This window comes from Puma concolor, chromosome B4 (assembly GCF_028749965.1).
Source record: "Puma concolor isolate L17-30 chromosome B4, mPumCon1.1.hap2, whole genome shotgun sequence".
Classification (NCBI taxonomy): domain Eukaryota; kingdom Metazoa; phylum Chordata; class Mammalia; order Carnivora; family Felidae; genus Puma; species Puma concolor.
Genome location: NC_141673.1, coordinates 113677009 through 113693933, shown reverse-complemented (window position 1 = coordinate 113693933; position 16925 = coordinate 113677009). Strand labels below are relative to the sequence as shown.

Sequence of the window (16925 nt, the reverse complement as noted above, 5' to 3'; positions counted from 1 at the left end):
GCCACATCGAAGAGGGTAAGAGTGAGGACATGTCCCCAGAAGGGAGGGATGCAATGGATGAAGAGAAGGAAGAGAAACAGATTGTCACACTGGGGAGTCCACATGGGAAAGATGAATTTTTATAACATTTGGTTTTGAAAACAAGAGGCTCCAAATTTCATGAGTTCTTACAAGTAGCAGGACTTATGGCCTAGAAATTTAAAAATTAGCGGGCTGGCTCTGGGAGAACCCAGAGGGCATTAGGAAGCTGAGTCCTGCCCTTAAAGAGACAGCACAACAAATAACCTGTAGAAAGAGCACAGTTTGAAAAATGCCTGGAGTACATGGGAAGGAGAGTTATTTACCCTCCAGCATAAACACAGAGCCACCTGCTGGAACCAGTATGGTGCCAACATTCACTATCTAACTTGCTTACACCAAGCCTCAACCCCTCACCCTTCACCAGACTCAACCTTCGTCATCACATTTACCTCAGTCCTGGTGCTGTGGGTCCCTTTCCCCAGAAGACTCATGCAACCATCACCAACACCTTGTCTCTTGGCCTGCTTGTTTTGTGGGGCATTGGTCCTGGCAGTGGTGGCAGGTCTGTGGAAGCCCAAGGTGTAACCTTGTTAAAATTGTGCACCCCACCCATACAGCACTGGTCCTGGCAATGCTGGCAGGTCTTATTTCACAAGCAGACTGCTGTGCATCTTGTAAAATGTGCTCCTCCATGGCCAGGGACCAAACACTGCCAACAGCAGGCAAAGGGAACCTCTGCAGATAACTGGAGTGAAGGAAAAAGTGGCTAGGACACAACAGGAAGGTATATACAACACACATAGGAGATACCCCCTGAGAACCAGTTTCTTGGGACAGGGGACACTACATTGGGGCACTACAGGACCTCTTCTTCATAAGGCCACTTTTCAGAGCAGGAGATGTAGCTGACTTTCCTAAAATACAGAAGCAGACACACAGAGTTAGGTGAAATGAGGAGACAGAGGAATATATCCCAAATGAAAGAATAGGACAAAAATCATAGCAGGAGACCTAAGTGAGACAGATATAAGTGTTATGCCTGATAGAGAACTTAAAGTAATGATTATAATGATACTCATTCGACTTGAGAAAAGAGTAGAAGACATGAGTGAGACTCTTAAGAAAGAGATAAAAAAGAACCAAGCAGAGACCCAAGAGCATGCTAATTGAAATTAAAAATACACATGGCGGGGTGCCTGAGTGGCTCAGTCAGTTAAGTGGCTGACTTTGGCCCAGGTCATGATCTCATGGTTTGTGGATTTGAGCCTCATGTTGGGCTCTGTGCGGATAGCTCAGAGCCTGGCGCCTGCTTTGGATTCTGTGTCTCCCCTTCTCTCTGTCCTTCCCTTGCTCCCTCCCTCCTTCTCTCTCTCTCTCAAAAATAAATAAACATTACAAAAAAAAAAAAAGAAAAAAACCTCATGATGGACAAAATAGCAGACTAGAGGAAGCAGAGGAACAAATTAATGACCTGGAAGAGTCATGGAGTAATGGAAAGCAATCAAGCTGAGCAAGTTAAGAGAAAAAGAAATTATGCAAAATGAGAATAGAGTTAAGGAATTCAGTGACTTGATCAAGCATAATATTTTCAGTATGGGATCCAAGAAGAAGGAGAGACAAAAGGGGGCAGAAAATTTATTTGAAAAAATAATAGCTGAAAACTTCCCTAATCTGAGGAAGGAAATAGATATCTAGATTCTCCTGGATCTGGATTGAACACATGGTAATCAAAATGGCAAAAAGTAGTGATACAGAAACATTTTTTTAAAGCAGCAAGAGAGGAGACAGGGAGATCGTGGCAGAACAGGAGGACCCTAGACTCACTTTGTCTCAAAAATGTAGCTAGATAACTATGGAATCACTCTTAAATGCCCCAGAAATTGACCTGAAAACTGACAGAACAAACTCCACAACTAAAGATAGAAGCTACATCAAAGATAATAGAAAGTGCAAAAATGTGGTTTAGGGGAGAAACAGATCCTGACTGTAGTAGAAGGGAAGTAGCTGTGGTCATGAAGAAGGGTGAGGGAGAGAAGGATATGCAAGGAAATGCACAGAAGAATGTCTCCCCAAAGCCCAGTGGCTTGGAAAACAAGAGGGGCTGAATTTAATGAATTCTTACAATGAGCAGAGCTTAAAGCCTGGAGTTTTAAAAGTTAGCAGGCTTAGCTGGGATAGAGCCCAGAGGGCAGTGTACTGTTCCTGGAGAGAAGGCAGACAAACAAATTGGAGACATACAGTGTGGAACCAGTGATCTAAAGAGCACCTGGGGTACACAGTGGGAAGATTATTGCTCTTCTTAGAGCAATAATGAGAGGAAGCATTCATAGAGACACCTCTCTGTGGGACAAAGGAGCTAGCCATCATTTCTCTGACCTACCCCTTAGCATAAACACAGAGCTACCCATGGGAAGTAGTGCAGTGTGGACACTAGAAATCTAAATTTGCTTACCTTAAGCCCCATTCCCCTGTATTCCAGTGCAACTGCCCTTCCCAGTCACACTTACCTCAGTCCCATTACAGTTGGCCCCTCTCCCAGAAGACCAGCACAAATTCCTGCCCACATCACGTCTCTCAACCAAACAGGTTTCTCAGTTCCAGTGAGGTGGAGACAGTTCTCATTTCACAAGGAAACCAGAGCACACTTAATTAAAACTCACCACATTCAGGTCAAGGATCAAACACTGCCTGTAGCAAGCAAGGAGAGCCTCTGTAGATGACTTGCCTGAAGGATAGAGCAGCCAGAACAGAACAGCAGAGTGCGTGCAGCACACACCAGAGACCCTCCCTGAAGCATGAGGCCCTGGACACTACATGACCTCTTCTTCATAAAGCCAATACTTTCAAGAGCTGGAGACATAAGTGGCTTTTCTAGCACACAGAAGAAGGTAGAGACTTAGACCAAATGCAGAGATGGAGGAATTTATCCCAAACAAAAGAAGATAAGTCCATGGTTAGAGATCTAAGTGAAACAGATATAAGTAACATGCCTGATGGAGAATTTAAAGCAACAATGATAAAGATACTCACTGGGCTTGAGAAAAGAATGGAAGACATCAATCAGTGAGATCCTTACCACAGAAATAAGACAGTTGAAGTATCAATCAGAGGTGAAAAGTACAATAAGTGAGATTAGAAAGATACTTGATGCAATGAACAGCAGGCTGAAAGAAGCAGAAGAATGAATTAATGACCTAGAAGACAAAATAATAGAAAGCTATGAAGCTGAACAAAAGAGTGAAAGAATTATACAAAGTGATAATAGACTTAGGGAACTTACTGACTCCATCAAAGGTAATAATATTCATATTATAGGAGTCCCAGAAGAAGAGAGAGGAAGGGGGGCATTGCTAAATCTTCCCTAATCTAGGGAAGGAAACAGACATCCAGATCCAGGAGGCATAGGGAACTCCCATCAGAATCAACAAAAGCAGGCTTACCCCAAGACATATTGTAATTAAATTTGCAAAATATAGTGATAAAGAAAAATATCTTAAAAGTAGTGATAAGAAAGAAGTCATTAACCAACAAAGGAAAACCAACTAGGCTAATAGATTTTTCAACAGAAACTTGGCAGACCAGAAGGGAGTGGCATGATATATTCAAAGTGCTGAAGGGTAAAATATGCAGCCAAGAATACTCTATCTAGCAAGGCTATAATTCAGAATAGAAGGAGAAATAGAGTTTTCCAGGCAAGTAAAAACTAAAGGAGTGTGTGACCACTAAACCAGCTCTGCAAGAAGTATTAAAGGGGAGTTGTTGAGTGGAAAGGAGGGACCACAAGTGATAGTATAAAGACAGAAAACATAAAAAAGAGTAAAAATGAATATTTCTATAAGAAATCAGTCAAGTAATTCACAGAAAAAGAATCTAAAATATAACACATATACCTGAAATGTGGGGAGGAAAGGAGAAAAGAATGGGTTTGAAATTAAACATCAACTTAATATAGACTGCTATTTGCAGGAGAGGTTATATACAAACCTAAAGGTTACCACATATCAAAAAACACTAATAAACATGCAAAGAATAAAGAAAAGAAATCCAAATATACCACTAAAGAAAATCAGGAAACCATGAAAGAAAGACAAGAAAGAATCAGAGAAAAGTCTTCAGAAACAACTACAAAATAAGTAATAAAATTGCATAAATACATAGCCATCAATAATTACTTTGAATGTAAATGGACTAATTTGAATGTAAATGGATTAAGCACTCCAATCAAAGATATAGGATGTTAGAATGGGTATAAAAACAAGATGCATCTATATGCTGCCTACCAGAGACCCATTTAGACCTAAAGACACCTGCAGTTTGAAAATAAGTGGATGGAGAAATATTTATCATGCAAATGTATGTCAAAAAAAAAAAAAAAAAAGCCAGAGGAGCAATACTTATATCAGACAAAATAGACCTTAAAACAAAGACTGTATTAAGAGACAAAGAAAGACACTATATAATAATAAAGAGGGAAATCCAACAAGAAGATACAACAATTTTAAGTATTTATGCACCTGGCATGGGAGTACCTAAATACATAAAATAACAAACATAAAGGAACTAGTTGATAGTAATACAATAATAGTAGGGAACTTTAACACCCTACTTACATCAATGAATAGATCATATAAACAGAAAATCAACAAGGAACCAAGTTTTATATGAAAAACCCACACTTTATATCCTAAATAGGGAAAAACTGAGAGCTTTTCCTCTATGGTCAGGACAAGACAAGGATGTCCACTCTCACCACTTTTATTCAACATAGTAGTGGAAGTCCTAGCCACAGCAATCAGAGGACAAAAAGAAATAAAAGGCATCCAAAATTTCAAGGAAAAAGTAAAACTTTCACTGTTTACAGATGACATGATACTGAAAACATGGAAGATTCCACCAAAAAAAAAAAAAAAAAACCCTGCTAGAACTGATAAATGAATTCAATAAAGTCACAGTATACAAAATTGATGTACAAAAATCTGTTGCATTTCTATACACCAATAATGAAGCAGCAGAAAAAACTATTAAGAAAATAATCCCATTTAGAATTGTGCCAAAAATAATAAAATACCTAGGAATAAACCTAACCGAAGAAGGGAAACAGTTGTACAGTGAAAAGTATAAAACATTGATGAAAGAAATTGATGATGACACAAAGACATGGAAAGACATTCCGTGCTCATGTATTGGAAGAACAAATATTTTTAAAATTTCTGTACTACCCAAAGCAATCTACAGATTTAATGCAATCTCTATCAAAATACCGATAGCATTTTCACAGGTACAGCAAACATATTTGTAGGGAACCATAATAGACCCTGAATAGCCAAAGAAATCTTGAAGAGAAAAACAAAACTGGAGGTATCACAGTTCCCGACTTCAAGTTATATTTTAGAGTTGTAGTAATAAAAACAGTATGGTATTGGCACAAAAATAGACACCTAGATCAATGGCACAGAATACAAAACCCAGAAGTAAACCCACAATTATATTGTCAATTAAACTTTGAAAAAGGAGGAGAGAATATGCAATGGGGAAAAGTTTCTTCAACAAATAGTGCTGAGAAAACTGGACAGCTGCGTGCAAAAAAATGAAACTGAACTATTTTCTCATAGCATACACAAAAGTAAGTTCAAAATGGATTAAAGATTTAAATGTGAGACCTGACATCATAAAAATCCTAGAAGAGAGTGCAAAGGCAATAATTTCTCTGACATCTGCCATGGCAACATGTTTCTAGATAGGTCTCCTGTGGCAAGGGAAACAAAAGCAAAAATAGTCTATTGGGACTACATCAGAATAAGAAGCATTTACACATTGAAGAAACAACAAAACTAAGAGGCTGCCTATGAATGGGAGAAGATATTTGCAAATGACATATCTGATAAAGGGTTAGTATGAAAGATATATAAAGAACTGACACAACTCAGCACTCAAAAAACACATTATCCAATTAAAAAATGGGCAGAATATATGAACAGACATTTCTCAAAATAAGACTTCTAGATTGCTAACAGATGCATGAAAATATACTCAACATCACTCATCATCAGGGAAGTGCAAATCAAAACCACAGTGAGATATTACCTCATCCCTGTCAGATTGGTTAAAATCAAATCCTCAAGACACATCAAGTGTCAGTGAAGATGTGTAGAAAAAGGAACCCTAGGACACTGTAGCTGGGAATACAAACTGGTGCAGCCACTGTGGAAGACAGTATGGTGGTTCCTCAAAATATTAAAAATAGAACTACTTTATGATCTAGTACACTGGGTATTTTACCCAAAGAATACAAAACACTAAATTAAAAGAAAAACAATTCAAAGGCATATATGCATCTCTATGTTTACTGCAGCATTATTTACAATAGCCAAACTATGAAAGCACCTCAAATGTCTATTGATAGATTAATGGATAAAGATGTTAAATATAACACACATACGTGTGTATATATAATGCAATATTACTCAACCATAAAAAAGAATGAAATCTTGTCATTTGCAACAGCATGGATAGAGCTAAAGTATGATGCTAAGTAAAATAAGAGAAAGACAGTTACCATATGATTTCACTTATATGTGGAATTTAAGAGACAAAACAAAGAAAAAAAAAAAGAGGGAGACAAACCAAAAAACAGGCTCTTAACTATAGAGAACAAACGGATGGTTACCAGAAGGAGGTAGGTGGAAGGATGGGTGAAATATTGGAGGGGATCAAGAGTACACTAATCTGGATGAGCACTGAGTTATACGTGGAACTGCTGAATCACCATTTTATATGCCTGAAACTATTATAATACTGTACATTAACTACACTGGAATTAAAATCTAAAGAAAGCAAAAGAAAAAAAATAGATTTTTATTTTTATCCAAAACAACCATTTAGAGACTATAATAGAGATAATTCTATTTATAATATTACAGTAGCATATTTAACAAAAATACAGTTTTATATGAAGAAAAATATACTTTACTGAGAGATATAGATGAACAGTGAAGAAATAGAAATTTATATTTGGTTTCGAAGGTTCAATATTATAAATATTTCAATGTTCCATTTTTTCCAAAGTGATATATATATTTAAAGCAATTTATTTCTAGGTATAAGTGGAATTATTTTTGAGCTTAACAGAATTATTATAGGATATATTGAGAAATGAAACTGGTGATTATACAAAAGAATAATAAGAATTTAGTTATTCAAAAATCAATATGTAATGTAACACTATAACTAAGTCAATGTGGTACTGGATTTGGTACTGAATGAAAAATCCAGAAACAGATTCAAATGAATGTAATAATTTATTATTTTATAATTTTAGTTAAAGTTTTTCTAAGTTAGAGAGAGAGGCAGAGGGGCAGAGGGAGAGAGAGACAGACAGACAGAATCCCAAGCAGGCTACATGCTTAGTGGGGAGTCCAATGCAGGGCTGGATCCCATGACCCCAGGATCATGACCCGAGTTTAAGTCAAGTCACAGACTCAACTGACTGAGCCACCAGGTGCCCTTGAAAAAATTTTTTTATAGCTCTGACTTGAGACTCAGAGGGGAAGATGGTGGTGTAGGAAGACGCTGGTCTCACCTCATCCTGCTCATTGCTTAGATTCCACCCACATCTGCTTAAATAACCCAGAAAACTGCCAGAAGACTAGCAGAACGGACTCTGCAGAGCCAAGCATAGACAAGAGGAACATGGAAGAGGGAAGGAAGGGTGGAGAGGCGGTGTGTGCTACACAGACTGGTGGGAGGGAGCCGGGGTGGTGGAGGGGCAGCCCACCTGGAAAGGCAGAGCCCCCCAAAGTCTGGCTTGCAAAGGCAGAGGGGCCTGACTCTGTGAGTTCTGACAGCCAGCCGGACTTAACGTCTGGAATATTAAAAGTCAGCAGCTCTGCTCTCAGAGAGCGGGGATGGCAAGAGGACACCAGATAGGTATCCCAGAAGACAGAGCTCAGCTTGGCGGGGAAGCCAAGGTGCTGGAAAGTGCCATTTCCCTCTCCCATTCCCCAGCTGAATTTCCAAAGGGAACCAGTTCCCATCACCGAAACTTGCTGGCACCATGCAAATGCTCAACACTGTGCTTCTGGGGGATCCATCCCTCCAACAGTCTGCCTCCCTCCCGGTGCTGCAGGGCCCCTCCCACAGGGGACCACAGACCACAAAGAGAGCTAAGCCTGCCCTTCCTGCCCCTGTGCATCTTATAGATCCACCTTGGTTAATCCACCAGATCCCATCAAAGCAGCACCACAAGCCTGGCAGTGTACAAGTAGCCCAGACAGGGGCCACACCACTCCACAGTGAGTCCTGTTCCTGGGAGAAAGGAAGATAAGGTACACACCAGTCTGACTGTGGCCCCACCAGTGAGCTAGGGGCAGACAACGGGTCTGACTGCAGCCCTGCCCACCAACACGAGTTACTCCGGGCAGCACAGGGGAAGTGCCCTGCAGTTTGGAGCCACCCCAGGGACTACACAAAATGATGAAACGGAAGAATTCTCCTCAAAAGAAACTCCAAGAAGTAGTGACAGCTAACGAATTGATCAAAAACAATTTAAGCAGTATAATGGAACAAGAATTTAGAACAATATTCATAAAATTCATCGCTGGGTTTGAAAAAAGCATAGAGGTCAGCAGAGAATCTATTGTTACAGAGATCAAGGGACTAAGAAATAGTCATGAGGAGCTAAAAAATGCTATAAATGAGGTGCAAAATAAAATGGAGGTGGCCATAGCACGGGTTGAAGAGGCAGAGGAGAGAATAGGTGAATTAGAAGATAAAATTATGGAAAAAGAGGAAGCTGAGAAAGAAATAAATCCAAGAGTATGAGGGGAGAATTAGAGAACTAAGTGATGCAATCAAACAGGAAAATATCCATGTCATAGGAATTCCAGAAGAAGAAGAAGAGAGAGAGAAAGGGGCTGAAGGTATACTTGAATAAATCATAGCTGAGAACTTCCTTGATCTGGGGAAGGAAAAAGGCATTGAAATCCTAGAGGCAGGGCGCCTGGGTGGCGCAGTCGGTTAAGCGTCCGACTTCAGCCAGGTCACGATCTCGCGGTCCGTGAGTTCGAGCCCCGCATCAGGCTCTGGGCTGATGGCTCAGAGCCTGGAGCCTGTTTCCGATTCTGTGTCTCCCTCTCTCTCTCTGCCCCTCCCCTGTTCATGCTCTGTCTCTCTCTGTCCCAAAAATAAATAAATGTTGAAAAAAAAAAATTTAAGAAATCCTAGAGGCACAGAGAACTCCCTTCAGACATAACTTGAATCGATCTTCTGCACGACATATCATAGTGAAACTGGCAAAATACAAGAATAAAGAGAAAATTCTGAAAGAAGCTAGGGATAAACAGGCTCTAACTTACAAAGGTAGACACATAAGAGTAGTGGCAGACCGATCTACTGAAACTTGACAGGTCAGAAAGGAATGGCAGATTATCTTCAATGTGATGAACAGAAAAAATATGCAGCTGAGAATCCTTTATCCAGGAAGTCTGTCATTCAGAATAGAAGGAGAGATAAAGGTCTTCAAACAAACAAAAACTGAAGGAATTCATCACCACTAAACCAGCCCTACGAGAGGTCCTAAGGGGGACTCTGAGTGGAATGTTGCAAGGACCACAAAGTACCAGAGACATCACTACAAGCATGAAACCTACAGATAACACAGAAACCCTAAACCCATATCGTTCGATAATACCACTGAATGTAAATGGACTAAATGCTCCAATCAAAAGACATAGGGTATCAGAATGGATAAAAAACAAGACTCATCTATTTGCTATCTACAAGAGACTCATTTCAGACCTGAGGACACCTTCAGATTGAAAGTGAGGGGATGGAGAACTATCTATCATGCTACTGGAAGTCAAAAGAAAGCTGGAGTAGCCATACTTATATCAGACCAACTAGACTTTAAATTAAAGGTTGTAACAAGAGATGAGGAAAGGTATTATATAATAATTACAGGGACTATCCATTAGGAAGAGCTAACAATTATCAATGTCTATGCACCGAATACGGGAGCCCCCAAATATATAAAACAATCAGAAACATAAGCAACCTTATTGATAAGAATGTGGTAATTGCAGGGGACTTTAATACCACACTTACAACAATGGGTAGATCATCTGGACACAGGATCAATAAAGAAACATGGGTCCTGAATGATACACTGGATCAGATGGACTTGACAGAATATATTTAGAACTCTGCATCCCAAAGCAACAGAATATACTTTCTTCTTGAGTGCACATGGAACATTCTCCAAGATAGATCACATACTGGGTCACAAAACAGCCCTTCATAAGTATACAAGAATTGAGATCATACCATGCACACTTCAGACCACAATGCTATGAAGCTTGAAATCAACCACAGGAAAAAGTCTGGAAAACCTCCAAAAGCATGGAGGTTAAAGAACACCCTATTAAAGAATGAATGGGTCAACCAGGCAATTAGAGAAGAAATTAAAAAATATATGGAAACAAACGAAAATGAAAATACAACAATCCAAATGCTTTGGGATGCAGCAAAGGCAGTCCTGACAGGAAAATACATTGCAATCCAGGCCTATCTCAAGAAACAAGAAAAATCCCAAATACAAAATCTAACAGAACACCTAAAGGATATAGAAGCATAACAGCAAAGAAACCCCAAACCCAGAAGAAGAAGAGAAATAATAAAGATCAGGGCAGAAATAAATAATATAGAATCTAAAAAAACAGTAGAGCAGATTATTGAAACCAAGAGTTGGTTTTTTGAAAAAATAAACAAAGTTGAAGTCTAGCCAGACTTCTCAAAAAGAAAAGAGAGAGGACCCAAATAGATAAAATCGCAAATGAAAATGGAATTATTACAACCAATCCCTCAGAAATACAAGCAATTATCAGGGAATACTATGAAAAATTATATGCCAATAACCTGGACAACCTGGAAGAAATGGAGAAATTCCTATGCACCCATACACTTCCAAAACTCAAACAGGAAGAAATAGAAAACTTGAACAGACCCATAGCCAGCGAAGAAATTCAATCAGTTATCAAAAATCTCCCAAAAAATAGGAGTCCAGGACCAGATGGCTTCCCTGGGGAATTCTACCACACATTTAAAGCAGAGATAATACCTATCCTTCCCAAGCTGTTCCAAAAAATATAAAGGGAAGGAAAACTTCCAGACTCATTGTATGAAGCCAGTATTACTTTGATTCTTAAACCAGACAGAGACCCGGCAAAAAAAGAGAACTACAGGCCAATATCTCTGATGAATATGGAAGCAAAAATTCTCAACAAGATACTAGCAAATCGTATACAACAGCATATAAAAAGAATTATTCACCATGATCAAGTAGGATTTATTCCTGAGCTGCAGGACTGGTTCAACATTTGCAAATCAATCAATGTGATACATCACATTGAAAAGAAAAGAAAAGAAAAGAAAAGAAAAGAAAAGAAAAGAAAAGAAAAGAAAAGAAAAGAAAAGAAAAGAAAAGAAAAGAAAAGAAAAGAAAAGAAAAGAAAAGAAAAGAAAAGAAAAGAAAAAAAAGAAAAGAAAAGAAAAGAAAAGAAACCATATGATCCTGTCAATCAATGCAGGAAAACCATTTGACAAAATTCAGGATTCTTTGTTAATAAAAAACCCTTGAGAAAGTCGGGATAGAAGGAACATACTTAAACATTATAAGCTATTTATGAAAATCCCACAGCTAATATCATCCTCAATGGGGAAAAACTGAGAGCTTTCCCCCTGATCAGGAATACTACAGGGATATCCACTCTCACCACTGTTGTTTAATATAGTGTTGGAAGTCCTAGCATCAGCAATCAGACAACAAAAGGAAATCAAAGGCATCAAAATTGGCAAATATGAAGTTAAGCTTTCACTTTTTGCAGATGACATGATATTATACATGGAAAACCTGACAGTCTGCTAGAACTGATACATGAATTCAGCAAAGTTGCAGGATACAAAATCAATGTACAGAAATCAGTTACATTCTTATACACTAATAATGAAGCAACAGAAAGACAAATAAACCGATCCCGTTCATAATTGCACCAAGAATCATAAAATACCTAGGAATAAACCTAACCAAAGATGTAAATGATCTGCATGCTGAAAACTATAGAAAGCTTATGAAGGAAATTGAAGAAGATACAAAGAAATGGAAAAACATTCCGTGCTCATGGGTTGGAAGAATAAATATTGTTAAAATATCAATACTACCCAAAGCAATCTACACATTCAATGCAATCCCAATCAAAATTGCACCAGCATTCTTCTTGAAGCTAGAACAAGCAATCCTAAAATTTATGGAACCACAAAAGACCCTGAATAGCCAAAGTAATATTGAAGAAGACCAAAGCGAGAAACATCACAATCCCAGACTTTAGCCTCTAGTACAAAGCTGTAAGCATCAAGACAGCATGGCATAGGCACAAAAACAGACACATAGACCAATGGAATAGAATAGAGACTCCAGAATAAGACCCACAAAATTATGGCCAACTAATCTTTGACAAAGCAGGAAAGAATATCCAATGGAAAAAAGACAATCTTTAACAAATGTTGCTGGGAGAACTGGACAGCAACATGCAGAATAATGAAATTAGACCACTTTCTTACACCATTCACAAAAACAAACTCAAAATGGATAAAGGACCTGAGTGTGAGACAGGAAACCATCAATACCCTAGAGGAGAAAGCAGGAAAGAAAACCTCTCTGACCTCAGCTGTAGCAATTCCCTACTTGACACATCCCCAAAGGCAAAGGAATTAAAAGCAAAAATGAACTATTGGGACCTCATGAAGATAAAAAGCTTCTGCACTGCAAAGGAAACAATCAACAAAACTAATAGGCAACCAACGGAATGGGAAAAGATATTTGCAAATGACATATCAGACAAAAGGCTAGTATCCAAAATCTATAAAGAAGTCACCAAACTCCACACCTGAAAAACAAATAATCCAGTGAAGAAATGGGCAGAAGACATGAATAGACACTTCTCTAAAGAAGACATCCAGATGGTCAACAGGCACATGAAAAGATGTTCAACGTCACTCCTTATCAGGGAAATACAAATCAAAACCACACTGGGATACCACCTCCCACCAGTCAGAGTGACTAAAGTGAACAAATCAGGAGACCGTAGATACTGGAGAGGATGTGGAGAAATGGGAACCCTCTTGCACTGTTGGTGGGAATGCAAATTGGTGCAGCCGCTCTGGAAAACAGTGTGGAGATTCCTCAAAAAGTTAAAAATAGACCTACCCTATGACCCAGCAATAGCACTGCTAGGAATTTACCCAAGGGATACAGGACTGCTGATGTATAGGGGCATATATACCCCAATGTTTTTAGCAGCACTTTCAACAATAGCCAAATTATGGAAAGAGCCTAAATGTCCATCAACTGATGAATGGATAAAGAAATTTTGGTTTATATACACAATGGAGTACTACGTGGCAATGAGAAAGAATGAAATCTGGCCTTTTGTAGCAACGTGGATGGAACTGGAGAGTGTGATGCTAAGTGAAATAAGTCATACAGAGAAAGACAGATACCATATGTTTTCACTCTTATGTGGATCCTGAGAAACTTAACAGAAGACCATGGGGGAGGGGAAGGAAAAAAATGTTAGGGAGAGAGCCAAAGCATAAGAGACTGTTAAAAACTGAGAACAAACTGAGGGTTGATGGGAGGTGGAAGTGGCAGAGGGTCGGTGATGGGCATTGAGGAGGGCACCTGTTGAGATGAGCACTGGGTATTTATGGAAACCAATTTGACAATAAATTTCATATTAAAAAAATAAAAAGAAAATTTTTCATAGAAAGGTAAAATAGTCACAAAAAGTAAACCACTATGAAAAAATAATTCTCATGTATCATGAGATACACCAAAATAAATTGTAGATTGATTTAAGAATCAAAATTAATAAATGATGTATGAAGATCTTAGAAGGAATACTGGGAAGCAGTTAGATGGTCTTGGCTAGAGCAAGGTTTTCTAAGCATTATGTTACTAACAAAGGAATATGTTAGTGTATTTGGCTACTATAAATTTAAAACTTTTATATGGTAAAAAATCAGGAGATATAAAGAGAAATGCAATTCTTTAGAAAATGTTTTATATGAATATCTTTTACAAATATATGAAAATTATGAGTAGCCCTTCCCCTACATAGACAAAGGACACAATTAGGCAGGTGGTAATTTAGAAACACAAAAGGGTAGTAAATGCATATGAATATATTCAACCTCACTAGTTATCAAATAAATGAAAATTAAAATAATAGTGGGTAGAATTTTTTTATCTACCATTTCGGTAAAAATCTTAGGAACAGAAATGTCTAGTATTTGTGGATGTATGTTGAAATGAGTAATCTTTTATGTTACTCTATTATTATGAATTAATACTTTTCTGTAAAAAAATACACAGCAAAAGTTTGAGGATGACATAGGCCTTTCATTGAATCATTGCACTTATAAAAATTTATCATAAAGAAGAAAAGAGTGTAAAGTGATTTTGTTTAAGTAAGTATAATATAAAAAATTTTGTGAGCAAAAATTTACCACTGTGTCCACTCATAAAAAATATTGCTAAATAAAAGTATACTATTAAATGTACTTTCATTAGCTATTCTAATTTAGATGTTTATTTATTGTCATTGAAACATATCTATAACATTATTTAATAGAAAACATATTGTATATGTATAGTAGAATCCAGTATAGATAAAAATTTTAAAAATACATATATGTATTAGTTACATTTAGAAACAATGGAAAAAGATATATCAAATGTTAACAGTGAGTTTTCTGTTTATGGTGAGATTATTTGTGAACTTTATTTTTGTTGATCTAAGTAACTAAAAAATTATTAAAAGTGGCATTTTTAAAGAAAAATTATATTCTAGAAAAAATTATTTTCCACATTTTCTTTTATTTGATATTATAGGTATTAATTATCCTGGTTACAGTCTATCACATTTTATAATATATACCTTTTATTCTTTATTATGCCTCTGTAATAATTAGAGCTTTAAAAAAATAATAGGTATTTAAAAAAAATAATAGTCCTCAAAGTGGAAGATGTTTTCACAGTTTTTAATTTTAATTATGGATTAAACTGTGGATTATAGCCATGGTTTAATTTAGCTTCCTCCAGCTTAGTACAAATAAAGTTGAAAAATAATGTGGACGTGAATATAGTGAGATTATTGAAAGTTGTAATATTGTCAGAAAAATGTCACAAATAAATGCTTGATAAATGGTTACTTTTTTACAAACAGGAAGCTGAAAGCGCTAAGCATCAACTTGACTATTTCCTAAATCAAGAGAAAGAATTACTTAATAGTGAAGAGAAGACGGAGACAACAATAGAAATGGGTATTAGCAAAATAAAAGTTGAAGATTCAAAACATATACCATTGGAAAAAGAGACAAGGGAAGCATTAGTTACAGCTTCAGGTAGACAAAAGACAAATGCAAAAATCCAAGAACATTCACAGGTAAGGAATTTACCAAAATAGAGGAAACAGTACAAGAAAGAAAAATGGTAATATGTGCTGTAAGAAGTTTGTCTTTTATATTTTTGTTTACTCCATTTGTATATGTTTTTTACAAAAATCCTGTGCCCTGTTTTTTTGTTTGTTTGTTTTGGCTTGGACTTTTTGCCTTTTACATTTGGTTATCACAATTCATTATCTCGAATACAAATTTATAAATTAGATATGTATTAGTTTTGAATGATCATTTAATAAACACCTGTGATTTGAGAGCCAGAAAAAAATAGGAGTTCATAGACTAAAGAGAATTTGCTATAAGTTAATAAAATTAAATATAAATGCAAAACTATGGGGAAAAGCTCTCTTCACATTTATCTTTTTACTGAAGTACAGTTGACACACAATGTATTAGTTTCATGTATACAACATAATGATTTGTTAAGTAGATGTGTTATGCTTTGCTCACTGCAAGTACAGCTATTATCTGTGGAGAAAAAACTCTTGAAGAAGAATTTATTTTTGCTTCTGCTGTGTAGTGGATTCATAGTAGATCAATAGATTTATCAATATAATAGATTCAGAATAGATTCATGCCTTAGAAGAGTAAAACAGTCTACACAGAAGCAACTTTATTGGTAAATAATGGGAAGAGTTCAAGAAAAGAAAGCAAAGTTGTAGAGAAGACAATTTTGCTTGTCCTTGTTGTGGCAGTATAGCTATTGTCAGGTCTCTCATTTCTTTAATAGTATTTCATATTCTTTAGTGTTCTTCCTTGTTGTTTTCAAAATGAGAGTTTATGTGTATGTGTGCCAGAATCTCCCAGCCTATCACTCTGTGCCACTAGTGACAGAAACTTAAAATCTAAAAGGAGTGAAAGAAAAATATTTAGAACTCCTACTACTGAACATTAGATTACATACATAAAAGGCCTGTCATATTTACATCTTAATGATATATGTCAGAAGTAGTTCCTCTTTGTTTTCATAACTATTTTTAAAGCTGCTTATTGTAGTAGTAGTCTTTTTTTTTTTAATTTTTTTTTCAACGTTTTTATTTATTTATGGGACAGACAGAGACAGAGCATGAACGGGGGAGGGGCAGAGAGAGAGGGAGACACAGAATCGGAAACAGGCTCCAGGCTCCGAGCCATCAGCCCAGAGCCTGACGCGGGGCTCGAACTCACGGACCGTGAGATCTTGACCTGGCTGAAGTCGGACGCTTAACCGACTGCGCCACCCAGGCGCCCCAGTAGTAGTCTTTTTTAAAGCAGAGGTTAGGGTAAGACCTATTATCATTTCTATGTATCAGGATATAAACATATTTTTCTTTTTAAAAAAAATTTTTTTTTGTTTATTTATTTTTGAGACAGAAAGAGACAGCATGAACGGGGGAGGGGCAGAGAGAGAGGGA

The 16925-nt window shown here is 37.1% G+C and overlaps 1 protein-coding gene across 4 annotated transcripts in view; it reads left to right on the top strand.

Moving 5' to 3' along the window:
* The window catches only part of LOC112867942 (coiled-coil domain-containing protein 7), a 149122-nt gene that overhangs the window by 127748 nt on the left and 4449 nt on the right, over positions 1-16925 (top strand). For all 4 annotated transcript variants that reach the window (XM_086714617.1, XM_086714614.1, XM_086714616.1 and 1 more), the window contains one exon: positions 15300-15518. In XM_086714617.1, the coding sequence (XP_086570743.1) occupies positions 15300-15518 (219 nt within the window). The remainder of the gene's footprint in view (positions 1-15299; positions 15519-16925) is intronic.